This window comes from Diaporthe amygdali (genome assembly GCF_026229845.1).
Source record: "Diaporthe amygdali strain CAA958 chromosome Unknown NODE_7_length_1459731_cov_64_868725, whole genome shotgun sequence".
NCBI classification, from domain to species: Eukaryota; Fungi; Ascomycota; class Sordariomycetes; order Diaporthales; family Diaporthaceae; genus Diaporthe; species Diaporthe amygdali.
The window spans coordinates 747,071-769,957 of NW_026517027.1; the positions used below are offsets into that span (position 1 = coordinate 747,071).

Consider the following 22,887-nt stretch of genomic DNA (forward strand, 5'->3'; position numbering starts at 1 on the left):
ATCCACCCCCAGACGGGCGTAGGAATAAGGTTGTCGATATATGTGGCTTATGGGAGTGAGCTTACCACGGCTTACCTAGGCAGATCGCAAGTGATGAGCCTGCAGTGACGCGTCAAAAAAAAACATATGGGCATGAATAAGATTTCGATTTCGATAGCCTGCGGCGTGAAGAGGTTGTTTTTGGCCCACCCAGGCAGCTTCGGGAGCTGATGTCCCCTGGCGCGGATCGCACAACTGGGGTCGCAGACCGGTCTGACATCGAGTGCCTGCGCCAGGCGCAGTCACTGTAGCTATATCGGCACTTGCTCACCCTGTGTCCTCGTTGCGTGGATGATTGGTGTGCTCGCCAGCAGCCATCCCATCGCCCATCCTCCGAGTGAGCGCGCCGGTGTAAGCCGTCGGTTCAATGCCCCCCGTTCGGGGCGGGTCGAGATCCGGTTCCCGCCCTTGCATGTTGCAGTGATGATCTATCGAATAAAATGGGGTCGGCCTTGGGTCCGAAGGCATCGGACTATCTATTGTTCAATCCATGGCGAGCTGACATGATCCGCTGCGAAATGCAGCTCCGGATTGTGTCTGGGGGCCAGGTCGATCAATACGCAAGCACTGCCACGGGCCGGACAGCCAAACGGATGCCAGGGAGCGGGTTATTTGACAGGTCAGGTGGGAGACTACCGGCAGTTGCTGAACTACAGCTTTATTGGCGCTTACATCGCGGGGGCCTTGTACGCGTCGCGTTAGGAAATGTAATCCGTTGAACGTGGCTGGTTATTGGCACTCGTCTGTACACAACGACTTGAGTTGCCCAAACGGGCCAAGATGTTCACCAGTTCTCGCTGGGTTGCCTCTTGTGTGGCGCAAGGGGCGATGTGGCGCAGCCCTCACCCCTGAGCCGCACCGAGGCAGATATCCTGACATCGCAGACTTGATCTCTATCAAAACAACTTAGTGGCGATTCTATTTTGACAGAGATAGTCGCTGAACCCGAGACCATTGGAATTTTGACAAATTGTTCATTGACAGATCTCGAAAATGCCGTTGCTACCCGAACTTCCCGGCGTCATGGGCCAGAAAGCCAGATATTACGGCTGGAGGAGGCGCAGTCTAGCTACTTGTCACGATAGACTCATCACACAAGGCTTGTCGATTCTCATGATATGGTGCTGACAACTACGAGCAAAGTATAATCTGACGATCTGCCTTGGTCGTCGTACATTCAAACGAATACGAGACATGTGCTTAGCCAACTGCTAATGGAGTCACTGACGAATGTTTATCGTGGCATTGCATGGTTGCCAGATGGATCCCACGTGGATCTCGTGGTGTTTGCCCCACACCAACAAATTCGCATGTCGACGTCGTGGCGGAGCACTGCTGAGGACACTGCGGTTGAGGGTGGATCTTGCGGTATCGTATACGATGCGCTGTGCTACGAATGCGACAGCTGTGCTGCAGATCGTCACGAGAACTCCACCGGATGGAGTTGAGCAGACGTTGAAAGCCGCGTCAGTCCCTGTGGGAAAGACGGGGAGGATTTGCTAAACCTGCCGTCAAGGTTTCGGAAGCCACGGAATGAACTGGATCGTGAAGGACCGGGGCAATCAGTTCAATGACCTTGCTAGTCGTGGCCGCCGAGATTCTACAATAGCAAGACCCTGAGTTGCTCTCGATGCCATGGCGAATGATATCTCAGGTGAAATGAGACGAATGAGAGTGACGAGGACAGGCAAGGCCCGTATCAGTCCCTCATCTGCCTCACGTTCAAGTTGATTCTCTTGTTCGACATCCACCCTCTCCACTCCTCGTACTTGCCATCTTCCGCAGGCCAGTCAGCCAGATAGTCAGGACAGGTTCCTTTGATGACCTTCGGCACTCCGTGCCATGCAAAGCGTGCCTCCTGTGTCATGTAGATGGCGTCTCCAGACCGGATACGCAGTAATAAATACTCCTTCTCCCCTTCAGCAGGCCTGTCTGCCTCAGACATCTTGCCCACATCGTTGGGTGCAATCACTTAAGAACGATTAGCAATTGAAATCTCGCTGAAGCGGTATTACCTACTGAACAATGCATCACATCCCATGCTGAGGCTCACAAGCCCCTTGTCCGTCTCTTCGGACACATCCCGGTGCATCATCATTGTGTCGCCGGGCGTATAGAAGTTCACAATCGCCGCTTGAGCCTGGGTCTCTGGAAACAGTGTTTCTAGAAGACCAGCCACGTCTTCAGGAAACTTTGGTGGTTCTTCGCCTGGGTAGATGCGGTTCGTCCAGTCATACTGCCCACCCAGTGTGACCCAGTGCAGCCGCCGCTCCATGACCTGCTTCATCGAGAGGGTCTTGTGCACGGAAGGGTCTTTGGGTATGAACTTTGTTTCTGATTCTGGAGAGTACGCGAAGAAAGATTGCGGCTCATTGGTAACAGCATCCTTCTCAGGGTACGGAAGGTCGTAGTGCAAGTGCATGTTAGTCTGATGGTGAGGCAGGCTCAAGTCTCTGTGAATGAGGCGAGACAGAAGAGTCTTTTGAATCGTTGGCGGTAACAGCGATGGGACTATGAGCAGGCCTGGATCTCAGTCAGTACAATTGACTCTATGTACTCAACCTTCCGACTCACCTGGTATCAGAGGATGATGGTAGATAACGGCATCTTCCTTCACCAGAGCAATGGACGGGTCATCCTCAGCAAGGCGGGAGAGCGCCGTGCGAATCTTGTCGGCTGGTATTATGCCTGCTTGTTGGAACTCGGCAAGCTTCCCAGGCACAGACAGGTCGTCAATGTCACCGCCATTGAGTATGCTGGTCTTGTCTGTTCGAGAGTAGCCCTTCCATATCTTTCTGAGGTGCTCTGAAGGCTGCTCGTGAGCATCCAGAGTCGTGAGGTCCACCGTCATCACCTCATCCGCTGCGCTGAAATAGCTGAGACTGGATAGCCTTGTCTAATATGCCTCTCGCTCAGGACAAGTCACTGAGTTGTTGCGTTTGACTTGTCAGGCCACTTGCTCTCTCGACTCAACTCAGAGGGAAGCACTTTGGCAGAGGTTGTGCCGAGGTCTGCAACAAATTTCACAATATAGCTCGAGTGCAGCCAAGCCTTTCAAAGGTGTCAGCTATCTGCGATGTAGAAGGGCAACGTCACTGGGGAATGTCGATCAAGTCTCACATCTATCACATGTGCTCGTCCTCAGAGTCACAGATGATTGAGACAGGGGCGTCAGTCAGTCTTGGTCCCTTGCTCAGATGGGTTAGGGTTCTTTGCACCACCCCTTGCCCCTGTTCACATGTTATCGATAGAAGGTTTAGAGCTTTTCTGCTGCCCCAGCACCCCTGAGGACTGAGGACCCCACCATCACCCTAGAAACCTTGAAGTCGCCCAAAACAAGGCCCAGCTAAGCCAGCTAGCCAACCCCAAGTCTCAGCAGCTAACAGCGACGCGTCTGCCAGCCAAAGTAAACCTCGACCGCGTCCCCGGCCAAACATTCCATCCCGCCGACAGCCCCTCGCACCGCTCCTCTGCCTCAACTGCTGCAGACGGCTCCATTGTTGCAGCAACCACCGAACGATTGACGTCCCCCGTGTCTCGAACGCCCGTTCCTACTGTCAATCAACCCCTCGATTGGCATTCGGACAGCGTACCTGCACCCAGTGGTTTCCCCGAAAGGGAGGTTAGCCACACGCCGAATCGACACTCGACAGGACCACAAGGTACATGCACAACGCCTTTCTTTCGCCTTTTTCCAGTCGTCATCCCTCGCATTGTGTGTCAGAAACGGTTATTTGCAACATTGAAGACCCCATTTGCCACAGTCTGGCAGATAACGGTACGCACGCAAGCGAGAGCTGCCAGAAAGGGGTCATCTCAACCAGCAATAGCAATTCCCCCCTTGCGAAAAGGCTCAATTCGGTACACAGCTTGCGACAGCTGCAATCTGCAAGAGAGCAAGACATCCTGAGGATTCGAGACACCGAATTGCACCAGGAACATCAAGCGGTGGCAATCGTGCACGACTCGGTCCCCCTCTCGCATTTCAGACCGCTCCCAGGCTCTGGGTGCCGCGACAGCAATCATGTACTTCTCTTTTGTATGACGATGATGGCGACATGTGACTGACAATCTGAGGCAGGAATCTACAAAATAACATGGAGAATTACCAGAAGTTGGAGAAGATCGGAGAGGGTAAACATACACTCTTTGTCGCTGCCTCAGTGCCGCAAATCCAAGGCTGACCTTTTCTGCGCCAGGAACGTACGGTGTGGTTTACAAGGCTCGAGATCTCCTCAACGACAACCGAATCGTCGCATTGAAGAAAATCCGACTCGAAGCCGAAGATGAAGGCGTTCCCTCCACAGCCATTCGAGAGATCTCACTGCTCAAGGAAATGCGCGATCCCAACATAGTCCGTCTGTTCAACATCGTACACGCCGACAGCCACAAGCTCTACCTCGTATTTGAGTTCCTCGACCTCGACCTCAAGAAGTACATGGAGGCTCTACCAGTGTCTGACGGCGGCCGAGGCAGGGCCCTGCCCGAGGGTACAAGCGGCGAGCTGGCCACATTGGGCCTCGGATCAGCCATCATCAAGAAGTTCATGAAGCAGCTCTGTGATGGCATCAGATTCTGTCACTCGCACCGCGTGCTGCACCGCGACCTGAAGCCCCAGAACCTGCTGATCAACCGCGAGGGCAACCTGAAGCTGGCGGATTTTGGTCTCGCTAGAGCTTTTGGAGTCCCTCTTAGAACGTACACTCACGAAGTCGTCACATTGTGGTACCGTGCCCCGGAGATTTTGCTAGGTGGTCGACAGTACTCTACAGGTGTGGACATGTGGTCCGTGGGTTGTATCTTTGCGGAGATGTGCACGCGCAAGGCGCTATTCCCAGGCGACTCTGAGATTGACGAGATCTTCAAGATCTTCAGGTGAGCCTCCCTCAGCTCTCAGACTGTGTCCTTCCAACTAAACCATTATCTACAGAGTTCTCGGCACACCAACGGAGGACGTATGGCCCGGTGTGACCAGTTACCCTGACTTCAAGTCTTCATTCCCTAAGTGGAACCGTGACTTCTCTCAGCCTCTCTGCCAAAACCTCGACCGCCATGGCCTAGACTTGCTAGAAATGATGCTTGTCTACGACCCAGCAGGCCGCATTTCTGCAAAGGCTGCCTGCAATCACCCATACTTCGAGGACTTCGCCACTCCTACGAAGTCAGAATACGGCTACGCATGATGTGGATCTCATTTCCAAACGAATGCATCGACCCTTTTTCTTTTCTTCTGTACAGGATATACTGACGAGCAATGAAACGGAAGACTCATGATACCGAGGCTCAGGGGGAAACTACACAGGATCGAGGAACCGCAAGGACTGAATGAATTTGAGGCAGACGGTGAAGGATCTGTACGACTATGCACGTGCCTCGCTTGCGACTCCCCTTGCTTGCTTTAATATGCCCTTCGTCCTCGCTGTGTGGATTCTGGGTGTTGACCTAAATAGGTAGTTCCGGCGTGGACTGGTGAGGCAAGCAGACATCGGGTTTCGAACTCTTCTACGACGTTCCTGCCTTCATCTGCTGTCAATAGTGCTTGACATGAAAATAGACACGATCTCTTTCGGCATGGATGCCTGCGGAGTATTTTCAATGATTGGGTCTTTGATGAGCTTTCCCACCAGGCTCCCACCTACATCGTGTTCGCCCTGCTTCCCTTCATTTTCTCGGAACTGAGTGCTCACTATCGCTGGGAACGTAAATGTACACATCATATGTCATACACTATTATCTCAGAGATACTGTGGCCTTGAAGCGCACACCTGAGCTTAAGCTCGTGCTTTTTGAACACCCCATAGCATTGCATTTGCCCAGACGGTAAAATGGAGCCTTTGCGAATGGGGTGAAACATACAAAGAGAATGAACAAGTGATATACGACCAGTCAGTTACCACGTTCTTGACCTTAGAGCGGTGTAGCCAAGGAACACGGCGTGCACCAAGCATGGGACAATGTCTACAACGTCCAAGGTCGTTCAGATCGCGTCATCTGAGACGATGGATAAGTCTGTACATATTCTGCCGCTGCTTCTCTTTGTTTTGACTCCCGATTGACTCAGCGTACCTAGTAGATTCTTTTCAAGAAGTAGAGCTGATAGAACAGCTCATTGGAGATGTTCTAGAAATGGCCATGGAACAACAAGCACATTTTTCTGTTCTATATAATCTCCTCCCACCATTTGGCTCAAACAGTTTCTGTGGTTCGAGAAATCTTCCCAATATCATACGTTGTCTTCTTCATCCTACTCACCTGAAGCTCGTTAACCACGGATCAGCCACAACATGAGCTCAATTTTCCCTCATCTAGAGGCTGCGGCCGCAGACAACAACGTTGAATCCCTGGAGAGACATCGAGAGACCGCCTTAAGACTCGCCAAAGCTCTCTCCGGCTTCCAATTCGCCCAAGCAAACAGCACAGACGACACCCACCACTGGCACCATCAGCTTTCCGAGCTGGCAGATGACGAGCAAGGAGGACCCGCTGAGACCCTGATCATGATGGTGGGCAGTATGGGAACAGGCAAGAGCACAGCCATCAACGCCCTGCTTGACGAGCCGCGCCTGTTGCCCACCAGCGGGTACGACGCCTGCACCTCCGTAGCGACGGAGGTCCGCTACAACTATTCCACGGATCCACACGAGGCATATCGAGCCGAAATCACCTTCATTACCGCGGAAGAGCTACTGCGCGAGCTACTCGTCTTGAGCGGGGATGTTCTCTCCGCCGGCGAGATGGCCGTTAGCACCGCAGCCGACGACAGCCCAGCCGAGATCGCATGGGCCAAGATTCACGCCGTCTGGCCGCATCTGACCAAGGTTGAGATGGCAGATCCGAGCTTTAAGCTGGTCAACCTGCTACAGGACCCGCTCATCAGGCGCTATCTCGGCGCGACTCTTCACATCTGTCATCCAGATGCCGCGAGCCTGAGCAGAGACCTGTGGAGATTCATCGCCAACAGGGACAATGTCGCCCTTGCGAAGAAGGCTGAGGGGTTCGAGTTTGAGCAGCAGTTTTGGCCGTTGGTGGAGAAAGTCAATATTTTTGTGAAGGCTGAGGTGCTCTCTACTGGTGCTGTGATCAGGGACATGGTAGGATGGCCTTCTTCATCGCCCCTCTTCCACCTCACACGAATCGCTCTGTCTTTCTCTTAATTATGTTCCCACCCCCAAAGCGTGCCTCAACATTCTCTCATAACTCACACTCTGTCTCGTTATGGTATTGCTAACTTATACCTTTCCTCAAACAGCCTGGTGGCCAAGATGGAAATTCCGCAAGATCTGCCCGTGCAGCTGCGGATGGGGACAGGTGCGATCATTTGTGCGTGTTCGTCCCTATCAAGCGTGCAATCAGCGAGCAAATTGTGAAGAAGCCTTTCAATGATGCCAGTACGTTCAGAAATTGGATCAAGTTCGACGGTAGACTCAACGACATCACGTATGTCTGTACCATGACGGACGATAGTATCGAGATCGACAGAGACGCCGAGGAATTTGGGCTTGTGGAGCAACTCGATGACCTCACGGAGTTGGAAGAGGCGCTGGATGCTATCGAGGTTGCTCTGGCCGAGACACGTGCACAACTCGATACCCTCCACAACGAGGTGCAAGCTCCAGAGGGCTCCTCACAATACAGAATGTCAGGGGCCAAACGCAAAAGAAGCATAACGTCTCAATTTCAACGCGACAAGAGGCTGAGAGGAACTTCTGCATCCTCTTCACCAGACGAAGGTAGCTACACGACGAACCATGATCCAGAAATGAGTGAGGACTCAAGAGAATTTCTTATGCCAGAAGCCGGGATCACTGAGGCCGAAGAGCTTGCGGCTAAGATTCAACGTCTAGAGACGCACCGTGAAGCACTGCAAAAGCAACTAGTTCATGATGAGTCTTTTCTCAAAATATCATGTATTGAAGCCCGAAACACTCGCACCAGCTCTGCTATCAAACGAGATTTTAATCACGCAGCCAAGGAGTAAGTCCTTCGCATTTGGATTCGCCTCACTGAAGAATAGCTGACACCATTGATCTGAATACTGATGTATTTGTATGCTAATTCTATTGAACAGACTTCTCTCACATAGGAGAGAATTCAGATCCGGGAACAAAAAGCCAATTCTCGGCGTGAATGGCAGAACGGACCTCCAGGCTCCCACAGTCCACACTGTCTCAGCACGTGGCTACTTCGAGTCTTTGAAACGGCGCAGGAAGGCAGACTTCTGGGCACCTGATAATACGGAGCTGTCCGGCATCCCGGCATGGCGAGACCATATCAAGCAACTGACAATGCCCGCTCGACGGCGAAAGTGTCAAAACCTTCTGAAAGCTGTGTTGAAATGCTTCAATCATATGTCTATATGGTGTGACAACGGCTCAGGCATTAGTCTGACCTCTGAGCAAGAAAAGAGAGAGTTGGCAAAGTACAAGACAGATTTGGAGCTGTGTGTTGAGGTATTTGACCTCCGTTCCTACATTTTGCAGGTGCCTTCTCGATTACTGACTGCTGTTAGCGCCTGGGATATCATTTCGAAACATTCCTCACTGAGTGCCGTGGTATTTTCGATCGTATTTTCTCTGAAAGGATGAAAAACGCCCTTCCAGAAGTCATCAGTTCCGCCATTGATGTTGCCAACACGTGGCCGTCGCGGAAAAGAGGAGACCAGCTGTTGGCGGCCGGGTCATACCGCTCCGCCTGCCGTAATGGGTGAATACTTCTTATGAGATTTCGGTTTAGAGCTATACAACACTAACTATGGTTTGTAGAGGAGTCTACAAGGGCAGGGCTCGTATCAAAAAGAAGAGTCCGTGGTGCCTCAACGAAGGTATGTCCCAGTTTCTGAGCGAACACGATACCCGCTTCTGAGGTCGAACCTTTCTATGAGAAGGAGTAGCTCGTGGCTCATTTCTCGTTGATCCCATCGCTCTTCCTGCCACACGTGACTCTGCTGGGCATCAACCCCATTCATGTGTCCCGTTACATAGGAGACTGCTCTTGACATCGAGTAGCTTGCTATCTGAACGTGCTTGTTAAAGTCTTGATCACTGGAAGGGGGGCGATTCGGGGACTAAGAACGCAGGTTGACTAACGTGTTCCCTCTCAGAGCTTGCCCAGCCGCTTTTCGACGCTATCGAGCACCACTGGCAACATGCATTTGACAGCCTCCTTCCCACCGCTTTCCACACTCTCAGAGACAATTCTGCGCAAGCAATCAGCGATTTGAGCAATGCAGCAGAGAAGCGCATGGAACTCAATATGACGGAATCTGCGCGCCGGAAATTGCGTGGTCAGATGAGGGCTGAAATCCAGGCCGTTTACACGGTGGTTGATGGCATGCGGGAAGAGATGATCGATGAGACCCGTCCAATGATAAGAAAGCAGATTGTTTCCGAGTTGAAACGCGAGATGAGTAACACCTGGAAGACATGCGCGAAAATCACAGGTGCGAAACCCCTTCCCATGAGAAGTCTACGCACGCAGGGAAGTCTAATTTGAGCCCTGGCATATATAGGTGCCGGATGTTTTCACAAACAGCAGGAAATGATTGAGCGTTTCCTTGAAGACAAAGGCGCAGACATGTTTATTCGCATTTCGTCGGGGGTGGAAAGGCTTGTGGGCGGCAAGTGCAACACCATGAACGGCAATCTTGGAAGGCTGAAGGATTCTGTGGACAAGGATATGTGGCATACTTACACAACGACCATCGTGGCGAAAGAGGATGGGAGGCTTTCCTTACGGAAGGAGGTACTTGACTTTCTCATGGAGGCCGACGCTCAGTTCAAGCTTCTTGATGAGCGAGACATGTGATGCAGCTTGCGGGTTTGCGAGCACTGAAAGGCCCACCAGCAGCGACTAATTGCTTGTCAGCTGGGTGCTTTGGCTCTTCCAGCTGCGGATAATATGTAATGAAATCATCTAATGACTGTAATGATCGGCGAGTCGCTTGCGTGTCATCAACTATCCAGGCGTATAACATGGCTGTAAAGACTCAGGGCAGGGTTTTGTGTTCCCATACCTTCTGTGCTTTCCAACGCAGCGTCTGTCCTACTCCTTACAATTTGATGAGCTTTAGCTCGAGGTATGTACTACTTTGAAATCATTCTGCTGTTACTTGAGATCTTTCAATATGATCCACATCGCTTTTGGCTAAGGGATGTCTGGTGTCCCTTCCAATTTGTTGCCTCGACTCTCAACTATGCGCGAGCATGCCAAACACCCAAGACTCAAAAAGTTTTCCCGCCGTTCTCTACAAGTGATCAGTCGCTCCTCTACTTGTGTGATACCTTGGGCCTGTCTGGAAACGATAGCATGTTGATTAGGTAGGTCCTGGACGTCGCGTACAGGGCGGAAGTCCATGCCGACGAGGATCTTGGCCAGGATCATCTTGAACTCGCCGACGGCCCAGATGCGGCTCGGGCAGGTGCAGCGGCCGTAGCCGAAGAGGAGGTGGTCCTTGTGGGCCTGTACCATCTTGACCTGCCTGCGGTAGAGGCGGTAGCCGTCGAAGGTCACCTCCGGGTCCAAGTGAAGGCGTTGCAGGGGAGGCCGATGCGAATGCCCTTGGGCAGGACTGTGCCATCCTTGAGGGCGAGGGTCTGGAGGAGTCTGCGCTGGGGGGCGACTGCTTCGAAAGATTCTGCACAGCATCAACACCATTGTCCTTGACGAGCGCGAGAATTCCCTCCCGCAGCGGCTCGATATACTTGGGATATTTAAGCAAATCGAAGAGGGCGTAGAAGATGGTCATAACTGATGTGTGGATGAATGCTAGCGTGAGGATTAACTGCCGCGAGGCAAGCTTCTTCGGATCGGTTTCCGCTTCACAGGCGGCGTTGGTCACCATCAACTCCAGCAGAGTGCGTGTTTGCTTGGATGTTGGATATGCATATTCTAATGTTGAGGCCCTCCTCAGGCGTGGCTTACAGTGCTATTATGCACTGATGTCTCAGCCCCCCCCCCCCCCGCCCGGGTTCCAAATGAGGATGTCTTCCTATCTCGACGACGAATTGGACCGGTCGCAAGTGAGGGATGTTCGCGGTTGCAATACAGCAGACAAGACTCTGAAGTTAAGGTGCTGAACCAATTCAAGCATATATACAATAGAGATTTGGCTCGGCCTCAGTTCTAAGACAATGCGCGGTCTAAATACAGTCTTTGCCGGGTGCCGACAATGACATTGATATCATGAATAGTCACAAGTAGGGCAATTTGTCTTATCGTTTGGCGTTGCAGGATACAAATCCGTCCCGTAGGTGGCGTTCAGAGATACAGACCCAACCACGGTTCCGGCCTCAGTTCGGATCCAGGTTTCAACAGCCAAGTCCTTGAGCTGCTCCCGAGACACAAGGATTTGCCGCGAGCCTCTGATCCAATTGCCATATCCGCCGTAGCCCGAGTGCTGTCCGAAACAGAGGTTCAGTCCATTACCAGCAACCGTCATGCCTGGCAATATACCTCTCCACTTGTAGCACCACGTATCACCTGAAATTCACGCACTGGGTCAGCCATACTGCCAAGACTATAGTATCGTGGACTGAATATTGAAAAAGTTAGACTTACCATGATCATGCCCAGAGAACACCCCCATGAGCCCCTTCGTCGTGGTAATAGCCTGCATGAACGGGACATCCTGCCCCCCATAATCACAAGTCCCATCGTTGGCCCCATCTGCACACCAGCCCTGCCCCTGGGCCGCCAGCACATAGTCATCGTTCACGCCAGGCTGGCGATTTGGGTCCACTCCTGCCTCGGTCTGCAAGGCCTGCGAGGCATTCGTGGGGATGTGCACAAAGGCCAGCGAGGGGATGACCCTGCCGTTGTTGCGGACAAGCTCGGCGTTCGTCTGCTGGAACCAGGCCACAACGCTTGTGTCCACCCAATCCGGCATACCCACCCTGTTTCCATCGGCGTCGAGCTGCTGATAGTAGTGGCCGCCGCGGCTGTCGAAGAACCAGAGGATCAGGTCCGGGGCGCACGGCGCTGCTGCTACGAGGGTGCAGTTGGCTGGGTACACTGGGAGGTAGTAGTTTGTGACGCCGGCTTGGGGCCCTGGCACCATGCTCGTGGTGCGTGAATTGGGCCAGAGGCTTTCGCGTTGCAGAATCCCTTCGCGTGAGATGTTGTAGTCACTGTCGTGGTTGCCGTACGTGGATGCCCAGGTCAGGTTGCGCTCGACAAGAGGCCCGACTATCTGGTCCACGTACGTGGTGCTGTTCTCCTTGAAAGTATTCTCACCAGTGATCAGATCGCCGTTCAGCACGACTAGTTGTGGGAACTCATTGTTTAAAATCTGATTCATGACCTTCACAGAGTTGACGTCCTGTTGAGGGCCCCAAGAGTCCCATGCGTCTGAGGAGATTACCATGTTAGCTCAAATGGCTCTCAGAGACAAAGATCATGTCCTCCTCATATGTTACTTACTCTCACCAAAATGAAGGTCTTCGAAGATGGATATCTGGAACGTGCCATCGTCTCTAAACTTCAAAGGACCAAAAATATCGCTGCTGGTATGTGCGGGGAATATCGCTGGCAAGACTGCCTGTAGCGAGGGCGCGATGAGCCAAAGCACTGCAGCAAAAGCGAAGAAAGCCATGATCTTCTTGTCGACCACACCGAGAATTTGTAACGAAAATTGGCGTGGTTTATTAATGTCAACGGCCTCCCTGGGCCCAGGGCTCCCTTGAGGGCTCTGACGAGACTCCATCCTTTTGGGCCTCATGGACATTCCAGTCCATGGCATGTGCTGGACTCCCTTGCACTAAAAGGCCAGATGATACCCTATGATGCACCCCTTGGAGATGGGCCGCGAGTCTCTCGCTACCCGGCGATGGGAACAACGTCTATCGGCTGTTCATAAAGTGGTTGCATTGGTAGTGAAAACGTGCTGCAGGTGGCAGCAGGAATTGGGTAGTGCCCGCTGCCACAACCGCTTTACTAAGCCAAAAGTAGCAGGTCGATAGCACACACTTCCCGGGAGGTAGGATGCTGCAAGATGCCGATCTTCCGTTCGGAGACGCAACTGCTAGCCCGATACCCTATCGAGTCAACCATGTGGTCTTCTGAACTTAAATGTACTTGTATTCCAAAGTTCCCCACCTCCAAGGCGCCTTCAAATTTGCAAGGGAACGAGACAGGATTCGGTTGAGATTATTCTACAAGTGATGGTAGGTTGCCCTAAAGGATATATAGGTCACCCCACTAGAGGTTGTCTTGGAATAAGAATAGGTTACGCCAAAGGAGATTATCCCAGAGAAGTTATTCTGGAGAGGTCACCCTGGAGAGGCGATCCCAGAGGGAGTTATCCCACAGGAGGTTATTCCACAGGAGGTTATCCCACAGGAGATTATCCCACAGGTCATCCCAGAGAAGGCCATCAAGGGCACTGTCCTACGACAGGTTATCACATGACGAGTTATCCAACAAATGACGTTGACTTCATCAATTTCCTATATACCAATGTCAGCGTGGGCTGACTTTTGAGATTCTTCCTTTTCGTCAAACTTTCGTCTGCTTCATTGCAACTTCATTAAATCTTAATTGGTAACACGTTGCAAATGCCGCAGTCATAAACAAGGGTAAATACTTTCCCATTGCCGTCCCAGCTGCGACCTCGTCTGGAATGGAGCTCGAGGTCACAATAGCTAACGAGTACTCCTCACCCGATGTCCTTACCCCAAATACGAACTTACACCTCCGTCTCGACCCCAGTGTCCTTCTCACTGTGCTTAAAAAGCCCACTAACATTTCCTTTCAGATCACTCAACTTGCTCCCGAGGTGGTCAACCTCACGCGCGGCGCGCCACTGCATGATACCGCGGTGCTTGCGGTGCAGCTGCTTGTGGTGGTCCTTGTAGTCGCGCAGCTGGTTGCGCACACCGCGTGAGCCATCCTCAGAGTCGTTGTGGCCGGGGGCGATAACCGACGCCGCAGTCGACGTCGTGCCCTCGACCGGGTTGCGCAGGATCTTCTTGGGCGCCCTTTTCAGGTTCGCCAACGAGAAGGTCGAGCGCGACTTGGCCCCCTCCTCTCCGTCGCTTGAGCCATCTGAGTCTGAGGAGGACGAGTCGTTCGTGTGGACCTTGAGCCGCTTCTTGGCTGCCTTGTCGCCGCTGCTGCCCGAGTTCCCTGAGTTCCCTGAGTTGCCCGAGTTGCCCGAGTTGCTAGAGCTCGAGTTCTCGTCTTCGTCGTCTTCGACTTCGTCCTCGTCTTGGATTAGGGTCTCGTCCGTTATGGTGTCAAGGCACTCCATCACATCCTTCATATTGCCCTTTCTGGACCCGGAAGCGAACCGCTTGTGGTATCCGGAAAGTCCTCGCCAGAATTTGAGCTCCACCTCGACCTCGCCGAGAGGCTCTTCACCCTCTTCCGTCCCGTTGTAATCACAATTTGATTCGGCCCTAGCAATCTGCTGCTTGCCACCTCGCCAAACTTTCAGCACCCTCGTCTCGCTCTCCTCATCAACGAGCTCACGCAGCCACAGCACGGCAAAAGCAGGCGACTTGTCCGGCCCGAGTGCGGACTCACGGAACTCGAGAACCAGCGGGGAACTGTATCGCTTCCGCACAGGTAGGAATGCGCTCCCGTCTCTGCTGTCTTTACCCTTGAGCAGCCACTCTCCCTGCCCGTCGTTTGGGTACATTTTTACTCTGCCAAGGTCGCTGCGGATCTTGAGCCGGCTCTTGGTAGGTTTCTGCGGTAGCGAGCCCTTGACTCGGATCCCGCCTCGAATCTCGAGCGTTCCGTAGTCCCATCCGAGCAGATTCGGGGGCAACTTCAGCTCGACACTGCGCCACACGATAGATATGCGCGCTCGGCCGAACCCGATCCCGCCGACGAGGGGGTACATCTGCATGACCTGGCTCCTATCCTTGAGTAGCTTCCCGATCGGCAGGTACACTATACCGATGAGTGGGTCGTCTTCGCGCTCGCGGGCATCACGAACAGCGATGATGACCTCACTAGATCGCCAATCCCTGACGAACCTCTCTGTGCCAGCGTTGAAGAACGGCTTTGAGTTCTTCGGCTTTGTGCGGGTTCGATAAATCTTTTTGTGGTTCAACATAACGTTGCAGTAGCTGTCAGGCATATCGTCATCCGTCTCTGTTTCTTCTTCGATATCGGATTCGCCGTTCTTCTTATCTCGCTTGCGCAGCTTTTGGACCTCTAGGCCCGTAATGTTGTGTATCTGCACGCTAAGGATACCAGAGACATAGTCCTGTGGGGGTGGTGCAGAAATGACCATATTGTCCTCGAGCTCCATGTAGTCCTGGGCACGCTGCTGGTGGAGCTCCTCGTCGTCTGGCGCCTTCCCGGCCTCCCTCAGCTTGTTTGCAGACTGCTCAGCGACGTGTTCCTTGAGCTGCTCCTTTGTCCGGATCTTCTCGTCGACAGTCTGCTGCTCAAGCTGCTGCTGCGTGATCCTCACCCTGGAGAAATACCCGACTGACCACTGTAGCGTTCCGGGCATCTTCTCGTCGGGGTCTTGACCGGTGAAGCGGTCTTCGCGGTCCTGCATCTTATTGTGGCTCTCAGGCCTGTGAATTAACTCCTTGAGGTCGACCTCTACCCGGCCCAAATCATCGTCTGCTGTGTGTTTGTCCGAGTCCCAGAGCTGCAATCGCAGCTTCTCCTCGGCGTTCAACTCCTCCGCCGAAACCAAAATAGTGGCGTTCTCGTGCCAGTCTGGCTCTTGCGTTGCCTCAATAATCCGGGTCGAGGCTACCGTTTTGCCGAATTTGCCCCAGCCGACTGTCACGTATGCGTCACTTGACCCTCCTGAGGATCCGATCCCGCCATCGCCCTGTTTGAAGCCACGAGCACGCTTGATGAAAATATACAGGACGCCTTGATTGGTCGTGTTCTTCTTGAAATCCTCGCCCACGAGCATATCCTTGAGGTTTAGGGTTAGACTCTTGGGTGCCACGTACTCAGCTAGAGCGGCATCGATGGCTGATTGGACGAAAGACGATATCATTGGTACGTCCATCAAGTTAAGCCCATGCTTTGACAGCGGAACGCACGATAGGGAAGCCTTGGGTTGCCCAAGGAAGGTAAGAGTACAGAGGCTGACGAAGGGTGGGTCAGGCTAGATCGAGTTAGCTACACTATACAAAACAACGTAGAGCGCTCTTTCTCGCTGATCACCTGAGATACTTACAGTGAGCTGTAGTCGTAGGCGCAGAGTTGCGATGAAGCCCCTGACCTCTACCCAAACCGGAAATGCCACACCGCCTACCGAATAGAACTTCAAGAACAGGTGTGCGTTCTTGGCCTTGGCCTTGATGGACTTGCCCGTGGCCCGACTGCGGTAAGCCACTGCGAGCTCCAGATTGACGAAGTCGCCCTCCTCGGCCTCCATGCCCTCGCGCATGGCAGCCTCGGACTGCTCTTCCTCCTTGGTCTTCTTCTTGTCTTCATCGCCCTGACTGTCTTGGTTCTCGTCAGACGCTTCGTCGTCGGCGCCTTCCTCTTGTGCGGCCTGTGGATCCGTGCGGTCGCTCGTCTTGCTCTTGTTCTTGTCCTTGTCCGTATTCTCAAGCTTGCCATTTGGGCCCACAGTCCGGCTGGCGGCACCTGTTGGTAGCCACCGGATTCCTAGTATCCGCAATGACTGGTTTCCTTGGCCCATATCATCGATCGAAACCATCTTCACGACTGCTGTGTGTTAGCTGCTGCATATTACAGAGCCCGGCACGATCGCACTAAGCGGGTTTACTTAGGGATCAGACGGGACACCAAAAGCCTGTAATCTCATACATACCTTTTGGAAGAGATGCTTGCATAATGTCTTCCACCATGCTTCACAAGGGAAAAAAAGGTCAGCCGGACAGATACTGCGGTGGATCTCTAAACAGGGAGAGAAAAAAGAAGAGAAAAAGGAAAAGAGTGTCTGGAAGCCACTTACTCTATCAGAGAAGAGAATAAATCAGGGTTGACGAGCGGCCATATCGAAGCCACAAAGCTATTGAGCCACTGCGCCGACTCGGGCAGCTCAGCGTCAGACTCAACCGTAGCCTCCTCCTCCCGCCTGGAGGCGTCCCACGTCTCGTCGTCGACAATCTCCTCGACCTTCTTGGATATCCACTGGCCCATGCCCCACGCGGTGCCGAGGGTCACGGAGAGGAAGCCCAGCACGCTGAGCACCGTCGACCAGTGCGGCAGCAGCCGGCCCTGGAGGGACGAGATGAGGAACGGCGCGGCGGCAACGACGCCGATCACCGAGAGGCCTGCCCGGATAGTCGACTGGTACGCCGTAGCCAGCTCTTCCTTGAGCTCGGAGAACTTGGGCGGCGGGAAGAGCCTCTGCACGCCGTTGTGGCCCTTCTGGACCATCTCCCATTCCTTCTGGAGCTCCTCCTCCGACTTAGACGCCCCTTGTGGGCCTGTCGCCGTGGTGTGGTGCTCGCCGGGCTCTGGTTCGTTTTCCGGTGCAGACTTCAGGTCCTTGTCGGTCTGGTCGTGGATGATGATGGGCAGATGGGTGACTGGGTCGGTGACCTCGCGACCTCCAGTCTGGCGTTTGAACTTCTTCATGGCCTTGCGCTTCTCCTTAGGGTCGACGGTGCTGGCCACTTGTTCGGTAGCTGTCTTTTCCTGTGGACCCCCATCTTTAGAGTCATCGCGCTGTTGCTGCGGTTGCGGTTGCTGCGGTTGCGGTTGCTGTTGCTGTTGCTCGTCGCCATCCTGGGTTGTCTCGCCGAATTGGCGAGTATCTACACCCTGCTCGCCTGGTGGTGATTGCTCCTGCTCCTGCTCCTGGCCCTGCTCCTGGGCCTGTTGGCCGGGGGGCACGACATAATGTCGGTTAGTCGACGAGTAGGGCTCATGCTGGCTTTTGGGGTCATCTTCTCCCTTGAAGATGGTCTTGACTGAGTCATATGCCCTCCTGGCTTTTGACTCGTCCTCGGGGCCCTCCTGAGCTGCCTCTGCTTGCTGTTGCTGGTCATTCAGATCTCTCCTATGCTCCTTGTAGCCTTGGATAGTAGGGATGGGGTGCCTGCCAGAATGAGGCCCCAGATGCGACCTCCGTGGGTAGTCTTCTTCAACATCCTGCGGTTGGTCCGCCATGCTGAAGATAGAGTCTTGATCTCCAAGGTAAGGGGTATAAAACGAATGTAAGTCTAGTAGAGACTTTTGACAGCTTAGATGAAGCCTCAACTCGGCTTCGAAATGGTGACAGTCGTGCAATTAGGAGAGGGGTGAGTAGGTGAGGGCTAGTGAGAGCAGTGTGTCTCGTAAGACAGTCAATTCAAGCCACACCAAGTCCAGCTAGGTGGTCGCGTGTCATATTTACTCACAGGAAGTACAAGCAATGGGGAGGCAGTTCGTCATGGCCTGCTGTTGTCGGCCGCAGTGACGGGGGCGGGAAGCTGGTGTGGAGCTGTGAGATGAGGTCATACCCGCGTTGCGTGAAACGGCAGCACGCTGGGGTTGGTTGTTGATCTCCCACTCTCTCCAAAACCCTTACATCCAGGCACAGCCAGTTCCAGATTTCCACCACCCATCAGATCGGTGCAATTGGTGGAGCAGCGCCTGGTCAGGAGGGGTGCGAACCGGTTTTTAACGTGCTGTCTCGTCCTGTCAGCCCGTGCTGTGGAAATCGTCTCCTTATGCGTCCAGGCCAAGGCTTGTTCTTGTGCCAGACACTGCCACACTGAACCACTGTTCGGCTGCCCGGCACCTCTTCGTATGTCATTGTGCTGCTTTTCTAGTGGCCAGCCTCCCCCTCACCTAGGGCGGTCAGTGCTAAATTGGCCCCAAAGCCAGCCGTCCTGTCGTGCCTGTGTTAAAACCCACGAAGACCTGTCACAATATGGAACCCCCCTGACGTTGTAAAACGTCAGGCTGCAACTCAGCCAGTTACCATACCTTTCTTACATAAAATAATTCTATAGAATAATCTACTATAATAAGAACTTTCTCTGTGATGACCTTCTCTGTTATTACCTTCTCTAGGATAACCTGCTTTGTCATAACCTCCACTGGGATAACCACCTCTGGGATAACCTCCTCTGGGATAACCTCCTCTGGGATAACCTCCTTCATGAAAACCTTCTACACAGTATAGAATATCCTTCCACAGAAGAGTCTTATGTATGGAGTAACCCTCGGCTGCAAAGCTCAAATTGGGTAGACTCTAGTTCTTTTCTAAAAGAAAGAAAATTTTCAAAAAGCATCACGGAAGGAGGAAATCCTATATCCCTTTTTCATCGTACCGAGCACCTGGGAAAATTATGATACCTCCGTGATGGACCTCTCAGCCACTCGTCGATGCAGAGCACAAGTCAGCATGGCTGTTTTGGCACATCTCATTTACAACCGCAAGCACATGTAGACAACTCAGGGCAGAAATGAGTTTCACAATAAAAAGATTGTCATGCTATCAAACGCCTAGTCCACCTTCCGTGCCCATGCCATGAGTACCTATACGAAACCAATCAAACCGTCCGCCCAATGAGCCTCTACCTCCCTCCCTACACCCATGCTCAAGCACGAAGAGCTACAAACCACTAGAGTCAGCGCAATATTTCGTCGAACCCGCGGCTAGTAGTCATCAAACGATGTAACCCCCAACGCCGACCTGTCTTGATGCTTAATTCCACCATGCACTGCCGGCTCAAGGTGCTTATTCTCATCACACGCAGCCCGCTCCCTACCAAGCAAAACAAGAAAAGTCACTCAAATCTCCCCCTCTGAATCCCACACAACCTCAGGCGGCTGCCTAATCTTCGAGTCATCCAGCAGGCTATCCATCTCCCCGCTCCCCAGCGTAAAGCCCTGCGACGAGCCGGGCAGCAGGGCAGAGCTGTGCGTCGCGGCCCCGCGCCTCCGCACGGGGCTGTCGCCCACGACGGCGTCCACCTCAAAGTCCGAGAGGAGGCCGCTGGACTGGCGGCCCACCTGTGACCGAGGCGCGGCCTTTGTTGTGGGCGGTGAGACTGGTATTGATGGCTGGCTCTGTGACGGGACCACGATGGGCTGCTGCCCGCGGTACGGCGGTAGATGTTGTGAGGGACTCGACGGTGCGCTGGCCGTCGTGGCCTGGGACGGGCGCACGGTAGCGGGGTTGTCGGCGGCGCGCTGCGGCGATAGTGTCCGCTTGCCCACGGGGCTGTCCTCGACCCAGTGCACGCTTCGCTGCGACCGGCTGGCCGGCACGGCGGGCTTAGCGAAGACCGGTTTGTTGGTCGCGGCGATCGTCTCGTGAGGTGGGCTGCTGGCTGGCTCCTTCCCGCTCCCCTGGCTGGACGGGATGATGTTGACGTCTCCAGTTTCATGCCTCTGGCTTTGCAGCGGTGACGATCGCATATGATCCAGCTGCGTCGAGTGCGCAATGTCACTTCGCAGTTGCATCTCTACCTCCTGTGAGACCGACATGTCGACCTGGCTTGACTGGGGCTCACCCGGCTCCACAAAAAGAGCACATCTGAGGTTTCCCATCAACTCACCCAATACCGCGGGTGGCACGTAGACATACTTGGCTGGCGCCTCTTCCACCCAGCCGTTCTCCTTCATTCTCTTCAAAGAGACTGGGTTGTTGAGCTGGTATACCTGCTTCAGCTCATATGCGAACTTTGGACCCTTGCCCTGGTTGAACTCTTCGTTGCCAACGCCTGAATCTTCAGAAGATATCTCTCCGGGTTCTTTGGCGCCACTGATGGTCGCCATGTACTTGAGGGCACAGACCGGTTTCGTGATATACATCCAGATTCGCCCTACCGTCTGAGGAATTCGATAGTTGCGGAACTCATGGGTCTTGACGCCTTCTGCAATCTGCTCAGCATGATCAGGATGAACCGAAATGATAATATCAGACCGGTCAGTCTGTGGGCCCAGTCGTTGGATTCGCTCAAACGGCACACGCTGTGACTCGAAAGCTTGCGATTTGTACCTGAATCCAAGTTGAGAAACTGGCGGCATTGCTGGCGAGTTCTTTTGTGGAGAGGACAAGGCATGGGACCTGTGACTGGATCCAAGTTGCGTCATTGGCGGCAGCGCAGGCGACGTCTTCTGCGGTGACGACAGGGGCGTCTCCTTGTCAGCCTCGATGATACTCGATATACTCGGTCTTCTCTGCGGCGAAGGACTGGGCGTTTCCGGCTCTGCCTCATCATTCTCAGGCAAAGGATCAGGCGTAGGATGACGTTGAGTGGCAGGTCGTGAAGAAGGTAGTATGGTTGACTTTTGTGGGGACTGCACTGGTGCTTCAGTCTCCTGGGCCACGACTTCCGTATTCTCCTGGGTGTATGCACGAGCTGCTGGTGTGGGTGTTCCAGGAGCTTCGTCGTTGGCTCCACTGTCATCCTCAAGCTCAAAATCAAACTCGTCCTCGGAGTCAAGTATGATGTCCCCTTCTGACCGCGTAGACTTCTGAGAGAGGTTTTTGCCTTCTCCTCTCTCGGGACTTCCAATCTTCAGAGCGTTCTGTGTTCCCAAATCCACACTGGTGTTCCCAACTTCCCCTCTGCTAGAAGAATTATCGCCATGAACCGGGGATTCTCCTAAAACGATACTCCTCTCCGCCAAGTCATCCAGATTTATCTCCTTCAAAGGTGTCCGATGGATTTTACCCTTCAACGGGCTTGAACTCATGCCGCCATTGACCGTACTCCACGAGTCTGCGATCTCCAGCGTACGGGGCCTCTTCTTGCTCACAGTTGGTGTCGGGGCATCAACATTCGTCGACCTCTCCTTTAGTGGCGTCCGGTCCATTTGCGACCAATACCGTTCTCCAATGCCCAGATTAGGGGTGAAAGGCGATGGCTGTGACGAGGGAATCACTTCTCGGTCGACGATTTGTTTGCGTGGTGTCTGCGAAACCTTCGAGGGGGTTGTGCCATGTGTAGGCTTCAAGATGGCTTTGTGCGGTGAAGGTGTAGAGCTCTTCTTCCTCTCCTTTAGCGGCGAAAGAGGCTCGAATTCCTCCTCGCTGTCCGCCACTTTGGCCGCATCTTTGTGTTCACCATCTTCGTCGTCAAGTTTGAAATCCTCTACGAGCTCGTCGTCCTCCGGCTGCTGTCTAGACATGAACGATGGCATCTGGGTCAAGGTCTGGGTATGAAAGCTGGAGCCGGCCGTGGAATTGGGCACGATTTCCAGGTCGCCATCAGTCTTCCTCCTCTTGCTCCTCCTCGTCGTCTTCCTGTCCTCGGCCTCGTGTGCGTCGTCCTCGTCGTCCATGGTCAGATCGATCAGCCCATCCATATCGTCTTCCTCTTCCTGGTAAGTACTTGGTATCCACCCTATCTGCGTCAAGGTCGACTGATCTGGTATTCTTGAGGGCAGGCTTCGGCGCGCTTTGCCTTTGCCATATGTGCGGACGGTCTTATTGCGCGCAGGGAAATGAAGCTGTCGTGGGGCTGGCTCGGAGCGTTTGTATACTTTCGATTTCTTGGTGGCCGATGACTTTGAAGGCGCCTCAGAAGCAGCTCGGGTCACCAGATCGTCCATTGACGATTGCGCAGGGCCGCCTGATGTGCGAGAACGGGTTTGAGGCGCCATTGTCGCGGTCGCACGGTGGCGAGGCGAGAGTGCTGTATAGCGTGACGTGAGTTGGGTTGAGAACAAGCAGCTTTGCTTGGCTATTGACTCGGAAGTACTGGAACTCGAGTGAACTTTGTCTTGGATGGCCCTGGTGAGGAGAGTATCTGCCGAGGTACCCAAGCCTAAGTTGAGGTCGTCTAGGCAGTCATTACGAGGGTCAGGAGTGCCCCCTTGCCTGTGGATCCCCACCACTTAGCGCGGGTGAGAGCAGGTCCCAGACGCGACTTCTCACTGAGACGCGTCAAGCTCGCTCATCAAATTAAATGACATCAGTCTTGCTTATGTCATCCCCCTCTTCAATTCACCTGC

General features: G+C 53.6%; 6 protein-coding genes across 6 annotated transcripts; 2 read left to right on the forward strand and 4 right to left on the reverse strand.

Moving 5' to 3' along the window:
- Nucleotides 1-1,738: 1,738 nt before the first annotated feature.
- J7T55_013867 (lkylated dna repair protein) lies at nucleotides 1,739-2,890 on the reverse strand (the record flags this gene model as incomplete). Its single annotated transcript, XM_053140782.1, has 3 exons — nucleotides 1,739-2,010; nucleotides 2,059-2,562; nucleotides 2,614-2,890. The coding sequence occupies 3 exons, from the start codon at nucleotides 2,888-2,890 to the stop codon at nucleotides 1,739-1,741; spliced, it is 1,053 nt and encodes a 350-aa protein (XP_052996204.1).
- Nucleotides 2,891-4,136: 1,246 nt separating this feature from the next.
- J7T55_013868 (cdc28-like protein) lies at nucleotides 4,137-5,222 on the forward strand (the record flags this gene model as incomplete). The annotated part of the gene is made up of 3 exons (XM_053140783.1): nucleotides 4,137-4,173; nucleotides 4,239-4,914; nucleotides 4,970-5,222. 3 exons carry the CDS (start codon nucleotides 4,137-4,139, stop codon nucleotides 5,220-5,222), a joined length of 966 nt encoding a protein of 321 aa, XP_052996205.1.
- Nucleotides 5,223-6,323: 1,101 nt separating this feature from the next.
- J7T55_013869 (tat pathway signal sequence) lies at nucleotides 6,324-9,843 on the forward strand (the record flags this gene model as incomplete). Its single annotated transcript, XM_053140784.1, has 7 exons — nucleotides 6,324-7,130; nucleotides 7,289-8,013; nucleotides 8,108-8,489; nucleotides 8,549-8,742; nucleotides 8,802-8,860; nucleotides 9,140-9,478; nucleotides 9,548-9,843. The coding sequence occupies 7 exons, from the start codon at nucleotides 6,324-6,326 to the stop codon at nucleotides 9,841-9,843; spliced, it is 2,802 nt and encodes a 933-aa protein (XP_052996206.1).
- A 300-nt stretch (nucleotides 9,844-10,143) lies between these two features.
- On the reverse strand, nucleotides 10,144-12,739 carry J7T55_013870 (calcineurin-like phosphoesterase; the record flags this gene model as incomplete). The annotated part of the gene is made up of 6 exons (XM_053140785.1): nucleotides 10,144-10,182; nucleotides 10,378-10,606; nucleotides 10,659-10,903; nucleotides 11,315-11,517; nucleotides 11,596-12,384; nucleotides 12,457-12,739. The coding sequence occupies 6 exons, from the start codon at nucleotides 12,737-12,739 to the stop codon at nucleotides 10,144-10,146; spliced, it is 1,788 nt and encodes a 595-aa protein (XP_052996207.1).
- Nucleotides 12,740-13,290: 551 nt separating this feature from the next.
- On the reverse strand, nucleotides 13,291-18,102 carry J7T55_013871 (meiotically up-regulated protein; the record flags this gene model as incomplete). The annotated part of the gene is made up of 5 exons (XM_053140786.1): nucleotides 13,291-13,422; nucleotides 13,778-16,120; nucleotides 16,193-16,689; nucleotides 16,796-16,833; nucleotides 16,940-18,102. 5 exons carry the CDS (start codon nucleotides 18,100-18,102, stop codon nucleotides 13,291-13,293), a joined length of 4,173 nt encoding a protein of 1,390 aa, XP_052996208.1.
- Nucleotides 18,103-19,713: 1,611 nt separating this feature from the next.
- J7T55_013872 (uncharacterized protein) lies at nucleotides 19,714-22,536 on the reverse strand (the record flags this gene model as incomplete). Its single annotated transcript, XM_053140787.1, has 1 exon — nucleotides 19,714-22,536. The coding sequence occupies one exon, from the start codon at nucleotides 22,534-22,536 to the stop codon at nucleotides 19,714-19,716; it is 2,823 nt and encodes a 940-aa protein (XP_052996209.1).
- Nucleotides 22,537-22,887: the final 351 nt, after the last annotated feature.